Source organism: Haliotis cracherodii, unplaced genomic scaffold (assembly GCF_022045235.1).
Source record: "Haliotis cracherodii isolate W230 unplaced genomic scaffold, xgHalCrac1.p SCAF_5, whole genome shotgun sequence".
In the NCBI taxonomy this organism is placed as follows: domain Eukaryota; kingdom Metazoa; phylum Mollusca; class Gastropoda; order Lepetellida; family Haliotidae; genus Haliotis; species Haliotis cracherodii.
Window position 1 is genome coordinate 11335192 of NW_027266308.1, and position 26291 is coordinate 11361482.

The 26291-nt window shown below is 41.1% G+C and overlaps 1 protein-coding gene across 1 annotated transcript; it reads right to left on the reverse strand.

The window, feature by feature from the left end:
- Window positions 1-6148: 6148 nt before the first annotated feature.
- LOC139442871 (myoglobin) lies at window positions 6149-25546 on the reverse strand. The gene is made up of 13 exons (XM_071223775.1): window positions 25443-25546; window positions 25136-25231; window positions 24568-24687; window positions 20320-20432; window positions 18347-18446; window positions 13866-13983; window positions 12777-12828; window positions 11852-11921; window positions 10767-10842; window positions 9931-10032; window positions 9736-9832; window positions 7309-7376; window positions 6149-6234 (listed from the first exon to the last, which is right to left on the reverse strand). The coding sequence occupies exons 1-13, from the start codon at window positions 25509-25511 to the stop codon at window positions 6179-6181; spliced, it is 1137 nt and encodes a 378-aa protein (XP_071079876.1). The 5' UTR covers window positions 25512-25546; the 3' UTR covers window positions 6149-6178.
- Window positions 25547-26291: the final 745 nt, after the last annotated feature.

Genomic DNA, 26291 nt, shown 5'->3' on the forward strand with positions numbered 1-26291 from the left:
CACAGAACACATCTACATCACACAGAACATATCTACATCACACAGAACACATCTACATCACACAGAATATATCTACATCACACAGAACACATCTACATCACACAGAACATATCTACATCACACAGATGTTGCCAAAAAGATTTATTGTCCCAGGAAATTCTTGATAAATAAATATGCTTCAGACTGTTGAAAAAGATTCTGCCAAGATGTTTAAAAAAATATATTGAGGCTCATAGTCTGGTATCGCAGCTGTAGCTGACATAAAGGTCATCACCATACAAAATATCTGGTATCGCAGCTGTAGCTGACATAAAGGTCATCACCATACAAAATATCTGGTATCGCAGCTGTAGCTGACATAAAGGTCATCACCATACAAAATATCTGGTATCGCAGCTGTAACTGACATAAAGGTCATCACCATACAAAATATCTGGTATCGCAGCTGTAGCTGACATAAAGGTCATCACCATACAAAATATCTGGTATCGCAGCTGTAGCTGACATAAAGGTCATCACCATACAAAATATCTGGTATCGCAGCTGTAGCTGACATAAAGGTCATCACCATACAAAATATCTGGTATCGCAGCTGTAGCTGACATAAAGGTCATCACCATACAAGATATCTGTTTTCGCAGCTGTAGCTGACATAAAGGTGATCACCATACAACATATCTGTTTTCGCAGCTGTAGCTGACATAAAGGTGATCACCATACAACATATATGGTATCGCAGCTGTAGCTGACATAAAGGTCATCACCATACAAAATATTTGGTATCGCAGCTGTAGCTGACATAAAGGTAATCACCATACAAAATATCTGGTATCGCAGCTGTAGCTGACATAAAGGTAATCACCATACAAAATATCTGGTATCGCAGCTGTAGCTGACATAAAGGTCATCACATACAAAATACCTGGTATCGCAGCTGTAGCTGACATAAAGGTCATCACCATACAAAATACCTGGTATCGCAGCTGTAGCTGACATAAAGGTCATCACCATACAAAATATCTGGTATCGCAGCTGTAGCTGACATAAAGGTCATCACCATACAAAATATCTGGTATCGCAGCTGTAGCTGACATAAAGGTCATCACCATACAAAATATCTGGTATCGCAGCTGTAGCTGACATAAAGGTCATCACATACAAAATATCTGGTATCGCAGCTGTAGCTGACATAAAGGTCATCACCATACAAAATATCTGGTATCGCAGCTGTAGCTGACATAAAGGTCATCACCATACAAAATATCTGGTATCGCAGCTGTAGCTGACATAAACGTCATCACCATTCAAATATCTGGTATCGCAGCTGTAGCTGACATAAAGGTCATCACCATACAAAATATCTGGTATCGCAGCTGTAGCTGACATAAACGTCATCACCATACAAAATATCTGGTATCGCAGCTGTAGCTGACATAAAGGTCATCACCATACAAAATATCTGGTATCGCAGCTGTAGCTGACATAAAGGTCATCACCATACAAAATATCTGGTATCGCAGCTGTAGCTGACATAAAGGTAATCACCATACAAAATATCTGGTATTGCAGCTGTAGCTGACATAAAGGTCATCACATACAAAATATCTGGTATCGCAGCTGTAGCTGACATAAAGGTCATCACCATACAAAATATCTGGTATCGCAGCTGTAGCTGACATAAAGGTCATCACCATACAAAATACGCCGTGATATAACTGTAATACTGTTAAAAGCGGCGTTAAACCCAACTCACTCACTCACTCACCCATACAAAATGCCAGCCGCATATCAACATATTATTCACACAAGATTGAAAAATCACAGAATGTTTATGTCCTAATAAACGTATTTTATTCCTTGACCAAACGGGGATGACAGCTTAATAGCACACAGTTGCTATATAACCTGATTAATGTTGTCATCCACACATTCCTTTTGAGGCACATGTAGATATTTCTTATTTGACTTAGGGCGTCATAGGATGTTTTCAAGGACACTTAAAAATTGTATCGTGACCATGGCCATCATTTTAACACGTTTGTCTTCTCGTGTTGATAGGAATTTATTCTTCTCACGGGCTAGATCGTATCAAGGTGACTTGATTTGAATGTATCTATATTCATCAGTTCATCATATATACTAGTATATATGTCAAGGAAATTATATCGTCACGTGATTATAGCAAAGATTTACTTATTGGAACCGACAAGCAAACATTCCATAATATGTGTCGATTGTACGATTCCGACTATATCATAAACATGTGTTTATGAATCACTATCAAATATTGATGATATTCTCAGTTCGGGAAAAAGTAAGCATATCCTGCTCCACTTGTGGCACCCGACAGAAACACAAATTAAATGTTCATCTGAAAAGACAGGGAACATACATCATGAGCGGATACAGAGGAGGGGTGTCCTCCACATGTCTACCATAAAATATATTGAAAGCTTTTTAAGGACTTGAACTCTGTAACCATTGTTTGAGAAATATGTTTTTTATGAGATTATTTTGCTTTCATCTTCTGAATATTTTAGAAGATGTGTTCTCATTGACGGGTTCATATCAAATATACGAGTATAAGTTGACAAAAACTTTATCTACACAAAATCTGATCTCTTTTCTGTTATTAATAAATAACAAACACATAAACACTTTTGAGAAACCTCGTGGGCATTCAAGTGAGTGAGTTGGGTTCGACGCCGCTTTTAACAGTATTCCAGTTATATCGCGGCGTGTCAGCTTAATGTGGGAGGAAAGCCCAAAGTGATGCATGTCTCGGACGTTTACCACTTCAGTGAAACCCACAAGCACGGGTATTGTGCTGACAAACCTAGAAACATAATCGGGGCGAACCGGAATTCGAACCAACAATCATAGGTTTCTGGCGTGCCCAAGGGACGCAACTCTGCACAGCGAATTGCAGAATCTTTTTCTTCTTGTGCTTTAATATGCAATTCTTCACCCTCCGCGTTTCAGGAATTGTGGACAAATGGAGGTTGTCTTAGTACGCAGGCAGCTTTGTTACAGCTGTATGTAATACTCATATTTCATATAATATCCCAGTAATTTTATTAATACAACCTCCGTTTAGATTGCAACATATGAATGTTTCTTGCTAGAAATTTATTTTGCATTTGAACACAATGTGTTCCATTGTAAAATCAAATGACAATTTTGATTGATTGAAACCCTGATATTAAATATCAAACCCTATAATTAAATTTTTTTATACATAATAAAAACCCTCGGACGTGCTCTATTGTACACGTACATGGTCGAACCAGGCGCAGAGAAGTCAGCTCTCCACGCCGATTGATTTAATGGGTTACTTTAGATAGTCTAACACATTGTGTCCATCCGAACGTCATAGTAATTGATGGCTTGTTGTCGAGAACATTTACATACCTCAACCGCTCCCGGCTCCGCCAGTCGTCGGTTCGAATAATCCCTATAATTCACGTATGTCACCGTTAACAAACAACGTCACTTGATTTCTCACACCTCACACCTCACACGTATTATACCTCAAATACCGCTCAAAGCGCATCTTGGTCCATCACACACTTCAGCTATCTTAAAATATTCCTTGTAGTAGATGATGTTTACAAGTTTCTTCTGAGATTTTAACCGACCAATAACCTTGTGTGTGTGTGTGAGAGAGAGAGAGAGAGAGAGAGAGTCAGTGTGTGTGTGTGTGAGAGAGAGAGAGTGTCAGTGTGTGTGTGTGTGTGTGTCAGTGTGTGTGTGAGACAGTCAGTGTGTGTGTGTGTGTGTGTGTTTGAAAGAGAGAGTCAGTGTGTGTGTGTGTGTGTGTGTTTGTGTGTGTGTGTGTGTGTGTGTGTGAGTGTATGTGTGCCTGCCTGTGCGTCAGTGTGTGTGAGTGTGATTCAGTGTGTGTATGTGTGTGTGTGTGATTCAGTATGTGTGTGCCTGTCTGTGCGTCAGGGTATGCGTGCGTGCGTGCGTGTGGGTGGGTGTGGTGGATAAAATATCTGTTAAAGTCCAGTTTCCACCCTTGCCAAACTAGGCTGGGATTCCGGAGTTTCCTTTTGGCTGGACTATGCATAGTCTAATCGTAAACAACATGGATTTCAACGTACAGATTACGTTCCGTCAGGTGGGTGTCGACAGATATTTCCCAAATCTTTCCATGTTATTGATCAAGGTGCTCACGTGATTTGATGCACTTCGCGGGGTATGACCCGTTTTATTACAATAAAGATTTTGATTATCGATCAGACCGTCTTGATTGGGCACCGCCATTTTGTTTGAAGCAAATGCAAGAGATATGAGTGATGGAATCTGATTGGTCAATAGGAAGGACATACATAAAAGGGACATAACTCGTAATAGCCACTCATGGCGCTACGATCGAAATGCCTGCGTAGTTCGGCAGGGCAGAAACTCGACTTTTATAGTCAGTTAACGCCCTTGCCTGGGGAAGATGGTACGGTCACTATTTTAAGATATCGTTCCAGGATCCGCTGATTGTGGCAAATTCCAGTTTCATATTAACTATGAACACTGGTCTGTCAAAATCAAGGAGTAAACGTCTCTGGACATGTTTCACGTGTGTAATAATGCCATAGCCGGTTAAAAACCCCACTAATTCCCCCACTACAAAATAATAATTTATCTAATGCTCAAACAAGCGACTATCGCGTGGTCAGGCTCACTGACTTGGTTGATGCATGCCCTCGTATATTCGATTATTTACCGACCGCCATCATATAGCTGGAATATTGCTGAGTGTGGCGTTAAACAACAAACAAACAAATGTTTGTTTCTATCGCTGATCATAATAATGACAACAACAAAACCCTTCAGTCACCTAGTTTTTTTTATCTTGTCCACGTGGAAAATAGTTGTCAAACCCATGCTTGTCGTAAAAGGTGACTATATTGTCGTAAGAGCAACTAACGGGATCGGGTGGTCAGGCTCGCTGACTTGGTTTGATACATGTCATCGTATCCCAATTGCATTGATCGATGCTCAAGATGTCAGTTGGATTGTCTTGTCCAGACTCGATTATTTACAGACCGTCGTCATATAGCTGGAATATTGCTTAGTGCGGCGTTTAACAACTAACAAACAAACAAACTCATGCTCAAACACCATATCAATAAAGGCATTACACAATAAATAACTTCCAGCTTTTATTACACAATGCATTGTCAGTTTTCACAACTCTTCGTATGAAAAGCTCTATAGCAGCATTGGCATCAGAAAGAGCTGCAGCCTTCCAAAACACGGTCTATTATGCCTGCTAACACAAGGAACTAATACAGAACTTAATCCATGGCACTCTGGCGTCCTCGCACTTACGTTAGGAAGGTAGCGCCAATATGGCGTCCTTAGTGTGACAAAACAGACAACAGAGTGGCGGCCAGTGATGCTGTTACTGCTGCCGTCTTCCAACACCAGTGAGGCCAGAAAAGCTGAAAATGGTGATTCAGAACATCAATGCCAGGGAGTCACCAGTCTCGATTATCTGCCAAAGGGCGTAAAAGGCAAAATAATAAGGAAAATCAATTGATCACTGAAAGTAATTAGTGACACCAGGTGTTTTCGAAAAGGGTAAGTGTGTCCTGATCTAAACGTAGCACATTCCACTCTCACAATATTGAGTTCAAAAGTGCAAGTGTTTATTTGTTTTTTAACAGTGCCAGTGAGTGTAGAGCTCAAAAACTTAATTCAAAGGCCAAAGCCTGGGATAGAATCGTATATCACGTTTCCAAGAGACATGTAATATTTAGTGAATTACTCTGATTTAACCAGGTCTTGATAAAAAAATCATTGGTGATGATTAATATGAGTTATATAGACGTTAGTCTCTGTAGTCGGCCGTTGTGGGCGATTTGAAAAAAATATAACAACGTAAAACCCGAAAATACTTCACCAAATGTTCTGAAACTGCAGATGGGTGTTTTTTTATTAAAAGAGAAATTAATAATGACCACCATTACTTAACATTACGCAATTATCAAATTTATAAAATGTTATTTTTACAGCAGTAAAATACATGGAATACACCAAGACGTGGAAAACTATCTATGTTTTTCAAAGAATTTCTTATTATTAGAATATGAAGTTCCTGAATGTGACGCTGTGGATGCTGTTGTGTTATAACTCCTACCAGACGCCCAGCACACTGTCAGCATCCGGACAGTCCTTACTGCTGCACCTTCTCCGTGTCATCCCGCACTTCCTTCAGGAAAGGGATGAGATCTGAAAGAAGACAATTTATTATGTGAGTGAATGAGTGAGTCGGTTGGGTTTAACGCCGCTTTTAACAGTTTTTCAGTTATATCACGGTGTGTCAGCTTAATATGGGAGGAAAGCCCGAAGTGATGCAGGTCTTAGACGTTTACCACTTCGGTGAAACCAACGCGCACGGGTATGGTGCTGACAAACCTAGAAACATAATCGGGGCGAACCGGGATTCGAAACCACAATCATAGGTTTCTGGCGTGCCCAAGGGAAGCAACTCTGCACAGCGAATCGCGGCGTCTAAGACGACTGGGCCACCCCTGCCCCATTTATTACGTACTTCAGTGTAAAAGTTTTCCGAAGTTGAGGAAAGTTATATTTTCATTGCAGTGAATATCACAATTGATATTTAACTGCTGTGAACACAACACTTTGACGGAACTATTGTCATACAAGAGTGACCTCCCCTCAAATTGTCTCCCTTTATTGTAAGTGTCTAGCCCCTACACAAAATGTTGACTTCTGTTTTACGTTAGTTCCACATTGACAAGGCTAACTAAAGGCAGATGGTCGTTTATGGAGTTAATATCGCTCTATACCTTTCGTTATTCTCTTGAAAATGTTTCGCTATAAACTGTAAATTTCTCATTTAACTCGTCAATTAAGAATAGTCGTTCCGCAAAGCGCCATTTTTGTTACTTGACCACTTTTTATATTTTTAAGATTTGGCAAACAATAACCGGTCCTGTGTGTTAGGTAGGAAGGCAGAATTTATATTTCAAGGTTTTTCATTTGTAATGAGGACAACTACACAAAAACTATATCAAAAATAGGATATTCCATGTGAAATACCATGTTTCTCTCATCTCGTGACGGGTGAAAAGGAGATATTTTAAAATACGCCACTCGTGAAAAGCAGCCATAAACCCATTTTATGTTCCTATTCCATGTTTTTAGACAAAAACTCGGAAATATTGACAATGACTCAACATTATATTTATTTACTGTATATAACATCCGATAACGTTCATAAAAATATTCCCCATAACATTTGACACATAATAAAGACAAGAATATATATATATCCCTCACCTGATTTACCGGTGTCTTTATAAGCGAGACTCTTGGGAGAGTCTGACTTTGATGCTGTCACGATGTACCTACAGGCATGGAAAACATGTTAAAGAAAAACATCGAGGGAGAGCCAAAGGCTGGAAGACCTAGTAACACGTGATCTAAATACGTCACAGTTGGATTGTCTAGTTGCACACGGCACAATTCGATATTTGTTTGTCTACACCTTTCCTAAAGATAAGGGTAGAAAACCACTTGACGCCAAAAACCACGGTAATAAAAGCCTCGTTTTGGGAGATAACCAGAGACTGAAATCGAGGCAGGGTAGTTAAAACGCAGGAGACCCGTGTTCAATTCCACCTAGCGTTGTGCGATCCACAAAGCGTTCGTGGCGTTGCGAGCTATCGTAGCAATATACTTTATCATAGGCTTACGAATATCGTAGAGGTACGAACGCTTCGTGGATCGGGCCCCTGTCTCTCCAATGACACCTCATGTGTCTTCATTCTGAGAACAATTTCATCTTTAATACACACTGGAAGGAGTTGCTTCTATCTGATCATTTTTTGTAAGCGTTTCATTTCCAGCTGACAGAGCTATGAACTTAACTTACCTGTCTTAGGAACTGATGATTTAATATTCCTAAATATATATAACTCATAATATTCATACTTATTTACGATCTGTTTGTAGTCACTTGTAATAAACCTACTATGTTACGACCCTTACGTGATAATGCATGTTATACCTACATATACCTACTTCGTTACGACCTACATGTGTGCGTGCGTGCGTGCGTGCGTGCGTGCGTGCGTGCGTGCGTGTGATAACTCACGGTAAATCAACTTTATAACGACCTGCTTATGTTACTCGTGATATACCTACTAAAATCACGACTGCTTAGATAACTCATGATATATCTACTTTCTTACGACCTGTATCTGATAACTCATGACATGCCTACTTTGTTACGACCTGTATCGGATAATTCATGCTACACCTACTTTGTTACGACCTGTATCTGAGAAATCATGATATACCTATTTTGTTACGACCTGTATGTGATATCTCATGATACACCTTTTTTGTTACGACATGTATGTGATATCTCATGATACACCTTTTTTGTTACGACCTGTATGTGATATCTCATGCTATACCTACTTCGTTACGACCCGTATGTGATATCTCATGATACACCTTTTTTGTTACGACATGTATGTGATAACTTATGATATACCTACTTTGTTACGTGAGTGAGTTGGGTTTAACGCCGCTTTTAACATTATTCCAGTTATATCACGGCGTGTCAGCTTAATGTGGGTGGGAAGCCCGAAGTGATGCAGGTCTCAGACGTTTACCACTTCGGTGAAACCCACGAGCACGGGTATGGTACTGACAAACCTAGAAACATAATCGGGGTGAACCGGGATTCGAACCCAAATTCATAGGTATCTGGCGTGTCCAGGGGACGCAACTCTGCACAGCGAATCGCGGCGCCTTAGACGACTTAGGATATGCCTACTTTGTTACGACCTGTATATGATAACGCATAATATACCTACTTTGTTACGACCTGCATGTGATAACTCACGGTATGCCTACTTTGTTACGACCTGTATGTGACAACACATAACATACCTACTTTGTTACGACCTGTATATGATAACACATGATGTACCTACTTTGTTACGACCTGTATGTGATAACACATGATGTACCTACTTTGTTACGACCTGTATGTGATAACACATGATGTACCTACTTTGTTAAGACCTGTATGTGATAACACATGATATACCTACTTTGTTACGACCTGTATATGATAACACATGATCTACCTACTTTATTACGACCTATATGTGATAACACATGATCTACCTACTTTGTTACGATCTGTATGTGATAATACGTGATATACCTACTTTGTTACGACCTGTATATGATAACACATGATCTACCTACTTTGTTACGACCTATATGTGATAACACATGATCTACCTACTTCGTTACGACCTATATGTGATAACACATGATCTACCTACTTTGTTACGACCTGTATGTGATAACACATGATCTACCTACTTTGTTACGACCTATATGTGATAACACATGATGTACCTACTTTGTTACGACCTGTATGTGATAACACATGATCTACTTACTTTGTTACGACCTATATGTGATAACACATGATCTACCTACTTTGTTACGACCTATATGTGATAACACATGATCTACCTACTTTGTTACGACCTGTATGTGATAACACATGATCTACCTACTTCGTTACGACATATATGTGATAACACATGATCTACCTACTTTGTTACGACCTATATGTGATAACACATTATCTACCTACTTTGTTACGACCTATATGTGATAACAAATGTTATACCTACTTTGTTACGACCTATATATGATAACACATGATATACCTACTTTGTTACGACCTGTATATGATAACTACGGTACTGGACGAAAGCGGCAACGCAGCCGTTGAATGCTTTGGTGAGATTGGCATCCTTGGTTTCCGCCACTGCAATTTAAAAAAAGAGGTAATGAGTGTACATAGAAATAGTTCCACTCAAAAACTTTTTACAGGAGAGATAGCCAATATAGTAAAGTACTTCTTACCAACTTGAGGTACCTTGCGCGGCATATTCGTCAAATCAGCCAGCATTTGTTTGTGGGAGGGGGGCATGTAGTTCCTGATTTCGTCCAGGAAGGCCTGCTTTTCTGGAACAGTCAAAGAATATGAACTTAACTTAACTGTCTTAGGAACCATTGATTTTAATATTCTGAAACGTATATAACTCATAATATTCCTACTTATTCACGATCTGTTTGTAGTGACTTATAATAAACCTACTTTGTTACGATCCTTACGTGATAACGCATGTTATACCTACGTATACATTCTTCGTTACGACCTGTATCTGATAACTCATGACATGCCTACTTTGTTACGACTTTTATGTGATAATTCATGCTACACCTACTTTGTTACGGCCTGTATGTGAGAAATCATGATTTACCTATTTTGTTACGACCTGCACGTGATAACCAATCTTACCAACTTGAGGTACCTTGCGAGTCATATTCGTCAAATCAGCCAGCATTTCGTGGGAATTTTAACATCGGTTGTTCAAATACGTCAAAGTGATCACAAAGGCGGTCGGGTAGCCTAGTGGTTAAAGCGTTCGCTCGTCACGCCGAAGACTCGGGTTCGATTCCCGACATGGGTACAATGTGTGAAGCCCATTTCTGGTGTCCAACCCCCCCCCCCCCCGTGATATTGCTGGAATATTGCTAAAAGCGGCGTAAAACCATACTCACTAACTCACTCACTCACAGTGATCACAAAGGCAAAACAAATCCCAATTACCGATTTGGAACACAACAACATAGATGCGTTATGGGACACAGGTTATTAAATGAGACACATTGATGGATGTTGAGACACAACTGACCTGGGGAATGTGTTATGCCCAGGAGTCCGTCAAGGACCTGCATGGTACTGCTCTGAGCTGCGCTTCCACCGATCATCTGTCAGAAAAGAAACTTCTTCGTTATCCATAGCGATATTAATCATGGACGCCTCCGGATCCTGTCGGATCTTGACTGACGTCATCCCGGGTGCTCGAATGTTCACTAGTGAGTGAGAGGTTTTGCGCCGCTTTTAGCAATATTCCAGCAAAATCACGGCAGGGGACACCACAAATGGGCTTCACACATTGCACCCATGTCGGGAATCGAACCTGGGTCTTCGGCGTGACGAGCGAACGCTTTAACCACTAGGCTACCCGACCGCCCCTGAATGTTCAATATCACACACACGCCATAGATACTAACAGACTACAATAAATCATTGTGGGGAAAAGTCACACATTTATCAACAATAATTCGCAATTAATGGTATCACCATTGTCCTTCCCATAATTATCAGACCTTCGGGACCAAGTGACCGCCTCCGTGGTCTAGCGGTAGAGCGTCCGCCCGGAGGGACGCGTCATACCAAAAGACGTTAAACGATGGTACTTGTTGTTACCCTGTCTGACGCTCAGCATTATGGGGCTAAAACAGGGACTGGTCGGCTCGGAGTCAATATACTGTGTCTGAGTGTGGTATTCATGTTAAACTGCGGCATGGCATCTCAGTGGACGAGTACTATAAAATCGGCTTAAGTCCGGACTAGTACAAGCAGCCACACACACACACACACACGTGCATGTACGTCGCTATATAAGTGCAATAATCTTGGACGCGACGTTAAATCCCATTTCAACTCTCGTCCGGGACCAAGTTGCATAGCTAGACTGCTTCATAATTCATGATGGCCACTTGCTCACACGCCACACGTATGTAATAATGATTTCTCTAAAGAAGTGTAAATTAAATGCTATATATGCTTAAAGTGACAGTTTCTGGAAATTAAGCATTCATTAGTACAAAGTATTCATGTTTGGCGTAGAACAGCACAGCATAACACTGAAATATTTGGTCATTTTTTTCATCATTTGAGGCAATGTTCCAGATGGGTCAAAATGTTACGTACCGTCACTGGCTTGTCTGATACCCCTTCATATACAAGTCCACCACTGATAGGACTGGCTGGTCCCCCAAACCTGGAGGTAAATTATGATACAGATAAATATAAAAAATGCAGCAAAGAGGGTTTGGGTGATCCTGGCACAGTCAGGCTGGTTAGGGTCATCATCAGCTCGGGGCCCTTGCCCCCCACTACACGCAGCCCAGACAGCGAATGGGACTTCTCCCAGGAAGAGCTGCCTAGTCAAACCCACCAAGAACTTTTCGGAGAATGTGAAGACTCTGCATTACCCAGATTATCAGAAGGGCTGTGTTCCTTGCAAGAAACCAGGGTACTCACCCGATGTCATTCAACAGATTGGGAGGTACCAAACCTAAGGCACCGAGAACAATGAGGAGTCTTACAACTTGGTACTTGGGATGCAAGCGTGACATTTCGTGAGCGAGGTCCGATTATTTGCCATGCATATGTTAGTGTCAAATGTGACAGTGAATTTGATCATCTAAATCCTTTCGTTGGATCTATCAAAAAGGACAAGGTTATGTTTGTTGGATACGTCTGAGGCTGTATACGGGCCCGTTCCGAAGACTTTTGTTCGTCCATGACGCCCTCTACATATACTGGGTGGTACCATGGATTGACCTCTGAGGCAAAACCACAAGCATGGCGAAGACGGAAATAAAACGATCGAGCCATGCCATGATGTCGCTTAAGATACTGTGAGTGAGTGAGTTTGGTTTTACGCCGCTTTCAGCAATATTCTAGCAATATCACGGCGGAGGACACCAGAAATGGGCTTCACACATTGTACCCATGTCGGGAATTGAAACCGGGCCTTCGGCGTGACGCGCAAACGCTTTAATGACTAGGCTGTGTTTGGGCCAAAATATTTATCTTTATTATTCAGAAGCTGTGGTGGAAGTTCACCTACCCGTTAAGGAATGGTCGCACACCGTTGTAGAAATGCTCAGGCGTCAAATTCTCTGAAAATAATTGTGAGAAAATAAATGTTAGTTTTTACTACAGTGAACTCAATATAGCGAAATATTGGTCACACTGAAGCCGGTACATTTCTCGAAGCCGTGGAAATGAACTTGCCTGTAATTACCATTGATCCGCTTTGTTGGATAAATGAACCTTTATGGACTATCAAATATTTCTTACCTTGCTACTTGTACTTTGGTTGGTTTTTTTGCCGTCTTTTAGTTATTTCAACGCCATTAACAGAGAATATTCTCGTACCAAACTAAGAAAGACATGTTATATTGACTAACTGAACTGTATTATTCAACCCCCGGACGTCTGATGAAAGATGCATACATATCGGTGTGTGAGTAAAAGGGTCTTGGACACGACGTTAAACTCTATTTCACCTTACCTTACCTCAAATAACAATAACGGACTAGAGCCGCGACACACATAACTTTCTCAGGCTGTCGTTACACCTATACTTAGCATATACTTAAATTATGACAGTCTTGGCCCAAGAAAGCTTTGTGTAACTGGCTGAGACGTCTAATAAATAATGTCAGTTTATGATATCGTAATCACAAAACAAATGAACGTATCCCTTCGACTGTGGAAAGTTTACTTAAGTAAATATATTTAAACATCCACGCAGGAGAATAATCAGTTTCGACAATCCGCCACGTAACAGATTCCATAGGGCTAAAAGGCAAAATAGCGTTGTAAATATGATGGGAGGTTAATGTCTCGGCCCAAACGTTCAAAGATGTCCACCTTTCCCATTCTCGTGATGTATTTTACATTTTCATTGTATTAACTAAATACTAAACGATACTCATTCAACACACAGCTCAAAACCTATCTGTTTGCATAAGACTATGACTGAAAGTACTTTTGAGAACAAGTTTGGAAAGGGCGTTCTATAAATGTCTAGTTTTATATTCTTATTATTATTATTATTATTATTATTATTATTATTATTATTATCGTCGTCGTCGACATCATCGTCATCATTATATCGTAACAATGGCTTTTCGTGGAGGTGGTAACTCACCGTTCATCCTTGCCAAGGCAGTCTGCATGTTGCCAATTGTAGCCGTCAAGTCAGTAAAGCCAGATGCCATCTTGGCCTTGTCGTTAGCCTTAACACCATCCAGTACATTCTGAACTGCCTGTAACACAGAAACCAGACATCTCAGACCTTGTCGTTAGCCTTAACATCATCCAGTACATTCTGAACTGCCTGTAACACAGAAACCAGTCATCTCAGACCTTGTCGTTAGCCTTAACATCACCCAGTACATTCTGAACTGCCTGTAACACAGAAACCAGACATCTCAGACCTTGTCGTTAGCCTTAACACCATCCAGTACATTCTGAACTGCCTGTAACACAGAAACCAGACATCTCAGACCTTGTCGTTAGCCTTAACATCATCCAGTACATTCTGAACTGCCTGTAACACAGAAACCAGACATCTCAGACCTTGTCGTTAGCCTTAACATCATCCAGTACATTCTGAACTGCCTGTAACACAGAAACCAGACATCTCAGACCTTGTCGTTAGCCTTAACATCATCCAGTACATTCTGAACTGCCTGTAACACAGAAACCAGACATCTCAGGCCTTGTCGTTAGCCTTAACATCATCCAGTACATTCTGAACTGCCTGTAACACAGAAACCAGACATCTCAGACCTTGTCGTTAGCCTTAACATCATCCAGTACATTCTGAACTGCCTGTAACACAGAAACCAGACATCTCAGACCTTGTCGTTAGCCTTAACATCATCCAGTACATTCTGAACTGCCTGTAACACAGAAACCAGACATCTCAGACCTTGTCGTTAGCCTTAACATCATCCAGTACATTCTGAACTGCCTGTAACACAGAAACCAGACATCTCAGGCCTTGTCGTTAGCCTTAACATCATCCAGTACATTCTGAACTGCCTGTAACACAGAAACCAGACATCTCAGACCTTGTCGTTAGCCTTAACACCATCCAGTACATTCTGAACTGCCTGTAACACAGAAACCAGACATCTCAGACCTTGTCGTTAGCCTTAACATCATCCAGTACATTCTGAACTGCCTGTAACACAGAAACCAGACATCTCAGACCTTGTCGTTAGCCTTAACACCATCCAGTACATTCTGAACTGCCTGTAACACAGAAACCAGACATCTCAGACCTTGTCGTTAGCCTTAACATCATCCAGTACATTCTGAACTGCCTGTAACACAGAAACCAGACATCTCAGACCTTGTCGTTAGCCTTAACATCATCCAGTACATTCTGAACTGCCTGTAACACAGAAACCAGACATCTCAGACCTTGTCGTTAACCTTAACACCATCCAGTACATTCTGAACTGCCTGTAACACAGAAACCAGACATCTCAGACCTTGTCGTTAGCCTTAACATCATCCAGTACATTCTGAACTGCCTGTAACACAGAAACCAGACATCTCAGACCTTGTCGTTAACCTTAACACCATCCAGTACATTCTGAACTGCCTGTAACACAGAAACCAGACATCTCAGACCTTGTCGTTAGCCTTAACATCATCCAGCACATTCTGAACTGCCTGTAACACAGAAACCAGACATCTCAGACCTTGTCGTTAGCCTTAACATCATCCAGTACATTCTGAACTGCCTGTAACACAGAAACCAGACATCTCAGACCTTGTCGTTAGCCTTAACATCATCCAGTACATTCTGAACTGCCTGTAACACAGAAACCAGACATCTCAGACCTTGTCGTTAGCCTTAACATCATCCAGTACATTCTGAACTGCCTGTAACACAGAAACCAGACATCTCAGACCTTGTCGTTAGCCTTAACATCATCCAGTACATTCTGAACTGCCTGTAACACAGAAACCAGACATCTCAGACCTTGTCGTTAGCCTTAACATCATCCAGTACATTCTGAACTGCTTGTAACACATAAACCAGACACCTCAGACCTTGTCGTTAGCCTTAACATCATCCAGTACATTCTGAACTGCCTGTAACACAGAAACCAGACATCTCAGACCTTGTCGTTAGCCTTAACATCATCCAGTACATTCTGAACTGCCTGTAACACAGAAACCAGACATCTCAGACCTTGTCGTTAGCCTTAACATCATCCAGTACATTCTGAACTGCCTGTAACACAGAAACCAGACATCTCAGACCTTGTCGTTAGCCTTAACATCATCCAGAACATTCTGAACTGCCTGTAACACAGAAACCAGACATCTCAGACCTTGTCGTTAGCCTTAACATCATCCAGTACATTCTGAACTGCCTGTAACACAGAAACCAGACATCTCAGACCTTGTCGTTAGCCTTAACATCATCCAGTACATTCTGAACTGCCTGTAACACAGAAACCAGACACCTCAGACCTTGTCGTTAGCCTTAACATCATCCAGTACATTCTGAACTGCCTGTAACACAGAAACCAGACATCTCAGACCTTGTCGTTAGCCTTAACATCATCCAGTACATTCTGAACTGCCTGTAACACATAAACCAGACACCTCAGACCTTGTCGTTAGCCTTAACATCATCCAGTACATTCTGAACTGCCTGTAACACAGAAACCAGACATCTCAGACCTTGTCGTTAGCCTTAACATCATCCAGTACATTCTGAACTGCCTGTAACACATAAACCAGACACCTCAGACCTTGTCGTTAGCCTTAACATCATCCAGTACATTCTGAACTGCCTGTAACACAGAAACCAGACATCTCAGACCTTGTCGTTAGCCTTAACACCATCCAGTACATTCTGAACTGCCTGTAACACAGAAACCAGACATCTCAGACCTTGTCGTTAGCCTTAACATCATCCAGTACATTCTGAACTGCCTGTAACACAGAAACCAGACATATCAGACCTTGTCGTTAGCCTTAACATCATCCAGTACATTCTGAACTGCCTGTAACACAGAAACCAGACATCTCAGACCTTGTCGTTAGCCTTAACATCATCCAGTACATTCTGAACTGCCTGTAACACAGAAACCAGACATCTCAGACCTTGTCGTTAGCCTTAACATCATCCAGTACATTCTGAACTGCCTGTAACACAGAAACCAGACATCTCAGACCTTGTCGTTAGCCTTAACACCATCCAGCACATTCTGAACTGCCTGTAACACAGAAACCAGACATATCAGACCTTGTCGTTAGCCTTAACACCATCCAGTACATTCTGAACTGCCTGTAACACAGAAACCAGACATCTCAGACCTTGTCGTTAGCCTTAACATCATCCAGTACATTCTGAACTGCCTGTAACACAGAAACCAGACATCTCAGACCTTGTCGTTAGCCTTAACATCATCCAGTACATTCTGAACTGCCTGTAACACAGAAACCAGACATCTCAGACCTTGTCGTTAGCCTTAACACCATCCAGCACATTCTGAACTGCCTGTAACACAGAAACCAGACATCTCAGACCTTGTCGTTAGCCTTAACATCATCCAGTACATTCTGAACTGCCTGTAACACAGAAACCAGACATCTCAGAGTGGTCATACGGTACAAGAGGAAAATGTGGTAGGACGCCGCTCAGAAAATTATTTCGGTCCTGTTTAGCGACGTTTTTACAAAGTTATAAAGCATTTCAGCTTGATGACGTGTAAAAATCCAAATCGAAACGAAGCTAGATGCTAGAACGCCAATCAAACAGCTAACAAATACTTCAGTTATACCACGCGTGCCCGCTTGAGGTGGAAGATAAATTGGCAATGCAAGAGAATAACCAGCCTAGATGTTCTGTCGAAACAGATTCCACTTGGCGTAAAGGGCAAATAGAATTGGACATTATATAAATGGACCACCGAAAATCAGGAGCGACGTTTCGGTGTAGGTTCTAACAACGTTATCAAGCAAGTGATGATAACGGTGTTAGAACCTAGACCGAAACGTCACTCTTAGTTGTAAAAAAGAAGTTGTTCATCCATAAATTCTTATCCTTACTTGCATTAAAAAGTAAGTATTTATTGCCTGACGCAGCACAGCAGTACTCTAGCCACGCGACGTCAGCCAGAAAACAAACCAGACAATCAAGTGATCGATGAACCAGATAATCCAATGAAACGACAGTGCCATTACTGATTTTGTTGAAACTAATAAAAACGGTATGTCAGTTTTGAAATACGTCTCATGTGTACAAATGCTTGATGCTTATAAGTACATAAAAACGTAAAGAAATATATTCGTTTTGCAACACAGTTTGGCGCAGTTATAAAGTTTTAAAGTAAAGGAAGACTCGAAGTTATACAGGTCGTGTACACTTTAGTGATAATGGCATGGTGCTGATAAACTGAAGATGGTCATCCAGGTGAAACCAGGTGAGCTTTGTGGAAGTGGACATCCTAATACAAATGACCACCGAGGACCTTATGACTGATCGCCTTGACTACCTTCGGCTACACTATCATGGTGTACAAGTAAAGTCTGCGACCTGACCTAAAAATACAAATTAAAGTATTTACGTAGTGATGATACATTGTTTTAGCTCACCTGACCACTTTTGCCAAAAGCAAGTTCCACGAGTCCGGAGACCTTCAAGAACCACTCAGTGCCGGCTCCCCCGGGGAGATTGTACATGACCTCGATGTCACTATTATAATAAAATAGAGATACACAGGGTATAAGCTGACACGCAGGATTCAAATTCTTGGTAAATAAATACAGTGAACCCTCAGAAGTCCGGACCCCCTTAATCCGGTTACCCTGACATTCTGGCCAATTTCTGCTGGAAACGCTTACGTGTTTACAAAGTGGCATTCTCCGTGCCCATGACTCGTTAAATAGGATCCCGTTAATCAGGATTTCACTGGGCGTCCCCCATACTTACAACATTATACTGTAGATGTCTTGATGGAAAAAATCACATAATGTATGTCAAAATATATAAGCCGACGGCGAAATAAGCAGTCCAACAAAATAACGGAGAATATATATTTTAGCATGGTGCAGTTGTCATATAAGGACAAACACCAGAATGGGGGCAACATCTATATGTCATAAGACGACGTTTCGGCACAGGTGAAAGCTTGGTAAAGGTACCATGCCCCGAAACATAATTTCAGACGTTGTCATCCATATTGTTCGCCATGACCTTCAAGAAATGCGTCATGTGCTTGTTGACCCGATGAAGGGTCAAGACGCAGCCCTGAAACGTCTTGACATTGCAGAATTATCATATCGTCAAAACTGTATGTGGAGGATATTATGTTCGTGTTCATGTCAAACTAGGTTTACGACACGAGTGTCTTAATTCCGGTATTTCCCGAGAGATAGCGAGTGTCCGAAGAAGTTTTCCGAAGAAGATGTCTACATACAGAGACGACTTTAAGTGTTTACCTACAAGGACAGCAAATCGCAATAGCAGCGGAACCACAATTTGTCGAAACCGGAATCTACCGGAGTGTCTAAATACCGGAATGTTTGTTTGTTGGTTGGTTTGTTGTTTAACGCCGTACTCGGCAATATTGCAGCTATATGACGGCGGTCTGTAAATAATCGAGTCTGGACAAGACAATCCAGTGATTGATATCATGAGCATCGATCCATGCAATTGAGATACTATGAAATGCATCAACCACGTCAGTGAGCCTGACCAACCGATCCCGTTAGTCGCCTCTTACGACAAGCACAGTCGCCTTTTACGGCAAGCATGGGTTGCTGGAGACCTATTCTACCCCGGATCTTCATGGGTCAAATACCGGAATTTACACATCTGTGTCGTAAAAATAGTATGATATGAACACACATATACAATTCTCTGTATGTTGGGATTACAGGGTGAAGGATGATACTTGAAGCAGAAACAATGTCATCTGAGGTCTCAAAACCGTGGGTGACTATTCTAGGTTCGACTCCTTGGCCCGTGGGCGCCAACAACAGCTTGCTGGTTTCACGAAACAGACAAACGTCAAACAGCCTTAATTACTTCACCCATATTATTATAAGGGTAACGCTATTTTTCAGGGCATTATCATTTGCAGAAGCCCGAGGTCTTCCATTAACTGCCCGACGAAGGAGGGCAGTTGAAAAGACCGAGGGCTTCTGCAAATGATAATGCCCTGAAAAATAGTGTTACCGTTATTATAGCTAAAATGGATGGAATTTGTTATCAAATAAAAAGAAACAACAATGTCGATTTTGAAACATTTACTGCAATCAACACGAATGTCACTGACCCACTTTTACAAATACATGTATTGAAACGTCATAGAACAAACCAGATGACGTCACTATTGAACGTTACGTCACCTATCCCTATCCTATGACGTCACCTAACAACGGGCGTGATAATGGCCCGTCGTCAAGTAATATGAGGGCATTATCAAGTTACAGTGGCCCGCTCATTTCTGATAACATGCGGGCGTTTTTATGATAATTCTATCCATTTTAGCTTTAAGTTTAAATATACTTCAAAGCGACGTAAAACTCAGATCACTCACACCAACGCTCTAAGTACAACTCACCCGTTCTTCACCTTGCAGTTAGTGAGACAAATGTCGGCATAAGTCAGGACAGGCTTCAAGCCCAGGTCGTTGGACACGTTCCACAATGGCTTGGAAACACATTCAGGTAGCCGCTAGAGATACAATTAATGTGTCAAAATGATGTCGAAACATATTCAGGTAGCCGCTAAATATACGAGTAATATGTCAAAATGGTGCCACGGCACATTCAGGTGAACGCTAGATATACAAGTAATATGTCAAAATGGTGCCGAAACACATTCAGGTAGTCGCTAGATATACAAGTAATATGTCAAAATGGTGCCACAACCAATTCAGGTGGACGCTAGATATACAAGTAATATGTCAAAATGGTGCCGAAACATATTCAAGTAGCCCCTAGGTATACAAGTAATATGTCAAAACGGTGCCGAAACATATTCAAGTAGTCGCTAGATATACAAGTAATGTGTCAAAATGGTGCCACGGGACATTCAGGTAGTCGCTAGATATACAAGTAATATGTCAAAATGGTGCCGAAAAATATTCAAGTAGTCGCTAGATATACAAGTAATATGTCAAAATGGTGCCACGGCACATTCAGGTAGCCGCTAGATATACAAGTAATATGTCAAAATGGTGCCACGGCACAATCAGGTAGTCGCTAGATATACAAGTAATATGTCAAAATGGTGCCGAAACACATTCAAGTAGTCGCTAGATATACAAGTAATGTGTCAAAATGGTGCCACGGCACATTCAGGTAGTCGCTAGATATACAAGTAATATGTCAAAATGGTGCCGAAATATATTCAAGTAGTCGCTAGATATGCAAGTAATATGTCAAAATGGTGTCGAAACATATTCAAGTAGTCGCTAGATATACAAGTAATGTGTCAAAATGGTGCCACGGCACATTCAGGTAGTCGCTAGATATACAAGTAATATGTCAAAATGGTGCCGAAACATATTCAAGTAGTCGCTAGATATACAAGTAATATGTCAAAATGGTGCCACGGCACATTCAGGTGAACGAGAGATATACAAGTAATATGTCAAAATGGTTCCGAAACACATTCAGGTAGTCGCTAGATATACAAGTGATATGTCAAAATGGTGCCACAACCAATTCAGGTTGTTGCTAGATATACAAGTAATGTGTCAAAATGGTGCCGAAACATATTCAGGTAGTCGCTAGATATACAAGTACTATGTCAAAATGGTGCCGAAACATATTCAAGTAGTCGCTAGATATGCAAGTAATATGTCAAAATGGTGTCGAAACATATTCAAGTAGTCGCTAGATATACAAGTAATGTGTCAAAATGGTGCCACGGCACATTCAGGTAGTCGCTAGATATACAAGTAATCTGTCAAAATGGTGCCGAAACATATTCAAGTAGTCGCTAGATATACAAGTAATGTGTCAAAATGGTGCCACGGCACATTCAGGTGAACGCTAGATATACAAGTAATATGTCAAAATGGTGCAGAAACACATTCAGGTAGTCGCTAGATATACAAGTAATATGTCAAAATGGTGCCACAACCAATTCAGGTTGTTGCTAGATATACAAGTAATATGTCAAAATGGTGCCGAAACATATTCAAGTAGTCGCTAGATATACAAGTAATGTGTCAAAATGGTGCCACGGCACATTCAGGTAGTCGCTAGATATACAAGTAATATGTCAAAATGGTGCCGAAACATATTCAAGTAGTCGCTAGATATACAAGTAATATGTCAAAATGGTGCCGAAACATATTCAAGTAGTCGCTAGATATACAAGTAATATGTCAAAATGGTGTCGAAACATATTCAAGTAGTCGCTAGATATACAAGTAATGTGTCAAAATGGTGCCACGGCACATTCAGGTAGTCGCTAGATATACAAGTAATATGTCAAAATGGTGCCGAAACATATTCAAGTAGTCGCTAGATATACAAGTAATGTGTCAAAATGGTGCCACGGCACATTCAGGTGAACGCTAGATATACAAGTAATATGTCAAAATGGTGCAGAAACACATTCAGGTAGTCGCTAGATATACAAGTAATATGTCAAAATGGTGCCACAACCAATTCAGGTTGTTGCTAGATATACAAGTAATATGTCAAAATGGTGCCGAAACATATTCAGGTAGTCGCTAGATATACAAGTACTATGTCAAAATGGTTCCGAAACATATTCAAGTAGTCGCTAGATATGCAAGTAATATGTCAGAATGGTGCCGAAACACATTCAGGTGGACGCTAGATATACAAGTAATATGTCAAAATGGTGCCGCAACACATTCAGATAGCCGCTAGAGATACAAGTAATATGTCAAAATGGTGCCGAAACACATTCAGATAGCTGCTAGATATACAAGTGATTTGTCAAAATGGTGCCACGGCACATTCAGGTAGCCCCTAGATATACAAGTAATATGTCAAAATGGTTCCGAAACACATTCAGGTAGCCGCTAGATGTACAAGTAATATGTCAAAATGGTTCCGAAACACATTCAGATAGCCGCTAGATATACAAGTAATATGTCAAAATGGTTCCGAAACACATTCAGATAGCCGCTAGATATGCAAGTATAATGTCAAAATGGTTCCGAAACACATTCAGGTAGCCGCTAGAGATACAAGTAATATGTCAAAATGGTTCCGAAACACATTCAGATAGCCGCTAGATATACAAGTTATGTATCACTGTGGTATAGCAACACATTCCTATACAAGCTAAAAATACAAGTTGTATATGACAATGACACCGCCTTACATCCAGGGCCACCCTACAAGTAATGTCCCGCAATGATCGGGATGTATCACTGTAGACGATAGCCATACTATCAACACGATTTATGGGAAACACAACTCATCATATACTTATATATGAGTGACATCTACATGACAAGCAATTCCAAATAATGTAATATATCATCGCTATCATTTATTCCCACATTTAAGATGAATGGTAAGATTAATTCATTTAATTCAGATTATACATAAATAAAAGCAACAAAACCATTTCTATCAGCAATGAAATCTCCATTTTTCCATTTCGACTATATCAGAAGTCACCGTCAAAAAGTAATTATAACGTGTGCTCGCGAAAAGGTAAGCGTATGGTGCCCCACCGGTAGCAGTTATCCTTTTGAATATATGTTCATTAAGACCGGCATTAAAATCATCCACATCAAAGTTCAGATAGTGAGTTGGGTTTTAACGCCACTTTTAACAGTGCTCCAGCCATATCACGGCGTGTCAGCTTAATGTGGGAGGAGAGCCCGAAGTGATGCAGATCTCAGACGTTCACCAGTTCTCGGTGAAACCCACGAGCAGGGGTATGATACTGACAAACCTAGAAACATAATCGGGGCGAACCGGGATTCGAACCTACAATCATAGGTTTCTAACGTGCCCAAGGGACGCAACTCTGCAGGGCGTAACGCGGCGCCTTAGACGACTGGGCCACCCATGTCCCCCGTTACAATTACCAACTGAGTTGTATGACTAGATCTGGAGTAATCATGAAAGTTCTGCAACACGAATGCAAGTCATAACATAAATTCTGACAATTCAAAGCTCTAAGTGGGAACTATGCAGGGCCATCTACATTCGTGACCAACTCGTGTTATTCCGGGACAAGTCTTCTTGCAGGTTACGGAAAGGGGCGAGTGGTGACGAATGGGCCATCTAGTGTCAATTGGCAGCCGAAGTCTAGATGTTGTAATGCCTCGTGCAACGCTGAGACACTGGTTCGTGTAATTACGGTAACCAGTTAGCGCCAAACTGGTATATAAAAATATGAGATGGCAGACACACAAGATGGTTTTCAGTGACCTGAATCAGATTTCCTAGGACTGCCATTTGACCAGTTTTTTGTCTCCTTTATAAAGGTCAAAATGGTTTTCAAGACGCCAACGCCAAAGTGTATTCAGTCTCGAATATCGGGCGAAACACATTCCAAACAGCGCAAAAGGTGATGAAAAATTTAACTTCAACGCCAGAGAATACCAAGTCTCGATTCTCCGAGGAAACAAGATTCCATGAGACGTAAAAGGCAAAATCATATGAATGAATCGCTGAAAATCAGTGATGACGATAGCTGTTCGCGAAAGGGGTAAGAATAATTTTCCATTAAGAAAGTAAGTGCCAGTAAGGAGATGTGGGGTTACAAAAGCTCCAGGATTTAGCTCATTGCTCCCATCGCCCCAACCATGATAGTATCTGATACTAAGTTTGAAAATGTTAAAATGTATTTAAAGGAGCCCTACCTGCACTGCTCCACCCTCCCCCTCCTGCCACAGGTACCCGGATGTAATGAGAACCAGCTGCAGGTGGGCCAACCGCTTCTGACGGTACCCGGCCAACTTGGACTGATCCAACAAAGGCATCTGTAATACAAGACAACGGTAGAGTGCTTGTTCCGTATTTGATTTTCTGAAAACTGACTTCGATTGAGGGTATTTATCTCCTCAAAGCAAAGGTCAGTAACAGGACTGAACTAGAAACATTCAAAATATACAATCAAAAATAATTTGAAGTCATTGGAAGTTATCCACAGTTCGCGCTAAGCAGGGTGTTAGTGTAAGCACATTGCGACGTTCACGAATAATATCGCCGTAAATCTCCATAATTGAGCTCGGGGTAAAACTGTTCCCTGTGTATACAACATCTCTTACATTTAAATAAAAGCACCAAACACATTTAAAAAATAATCAAAAATCTCTGTTTAAAGAAGAGTCCATTGTACGATTCCGACTCTAAGATTGTTTTATGAATCACTATCAAACAGTGATGATACCAGAAGTTCGCGAAGAAGTTGACAAGAAAGCAACCCACCTCTTTCACGGCATCTCTGAACTTGTGACTGGCTACAAGTTCTGGCAAAGACTTCGCCAGGCGATTCCAGGGCTCGAAATAGTCAGGCAGCACATCCTTAAAAGAAAATTAAGATTATGTGAAATAAATAATAAAAGTTGACAAATGAAACTGACACATCTTTGTTCGTGACAGTGTTCCAACAATAACCATAATGTACACATCAGTTACTATAAAATGGTTTGGTTATTGATAAAAAATAATTTTGTGGCTTAATAAACGCAATGACTCTTCAGAGAAACCTAAAGAGTTGCAGGAATAATAATACCTGAAGAGGTTCCAGGAGAAATCCGATGTCCTTAGACACGTGGTACTTGCTCAGCTGAATATCTGCCATCTTCTCTGTTTCGTTGTCTGAAGCAAACTGACGGCTCCGAGAGTCGCCTTTTCATAAGAGACTGGGGTCACCTTGACACGAGCTGTGATGTGAAGGTTGAGCATATATCACGTAGATCGGACCACCGTGATGATATTTGTTATTTTCAATGATTCACAGCGGTTTTTAATGGAAGAAATCCGCGTACAAAAGTACCAGTGTAGGACTGACATTGACCTATATTAGGTTATCGACACCTGTGCGACAGTACAATGAATTGCTTGTGTGACCAGCTGTGGGTGGGTGACATGGGTTTAATGCCGTTATGTATTCTAGTTATATCCAGCAGTAACTTGAGCTTATTATTGGAAAAGAAGACAAAATAACGCAGGTCGTAGACGTTAAACACTGGGGAAACCAGTGTTTATTGTTTAACGCGGCACTCATCAATATTCCAGCTATGTGGCGGTGGTCTGGAGGTACAATCAGACAATCCAGTGATTGATATTATGAGTAAAGAACCACGGCGCCTGGTAACGATGACATGCAATCAACCAAGTCACCGAGTCTCACTTCTAGAAGAAGAAGAAGAAGAAGAAGAAGAAGAAGAGGGACGGAGGGAGGGGGGAGGGAGTTAAAATTTAACGACGCATCGGCATTATTTCAGCCATATAGCGACGCGGGAAGAAGGAGGCTGCAGTGTTGGTGAATCTTCACATTCTCCGAAAAAAGTTCTGGGAGGGTTTGACTAGGCAGCGCTACCTGGGTGAACATTCACAAATTTGGCTCGGCGGTGACAAA

Coding starts and splice junctions, on each gene's coding strand:
- LOC139442871 (XM_071223775.1), bottom strand. CDS start 25,511: ATGGCAGATATTCAGCTGAGCAAGTACCACGTGTCTAAGGACATCGGA. Junction 13,984..18,346: donor CTTTTGGCAAAAGTGGTCAG/GTGAGCTAAAAC, acceptor TCTGTGTTACAG/GCAGTTCAGAATGTACTGGA. Junction 9,833..9,930: donor GCGCAAGGTACCTCAAGTTG/GTAAGAAGTACT, acceptor TTTAAATTGCAG/TGGCGGAAACCAAGGATGCC.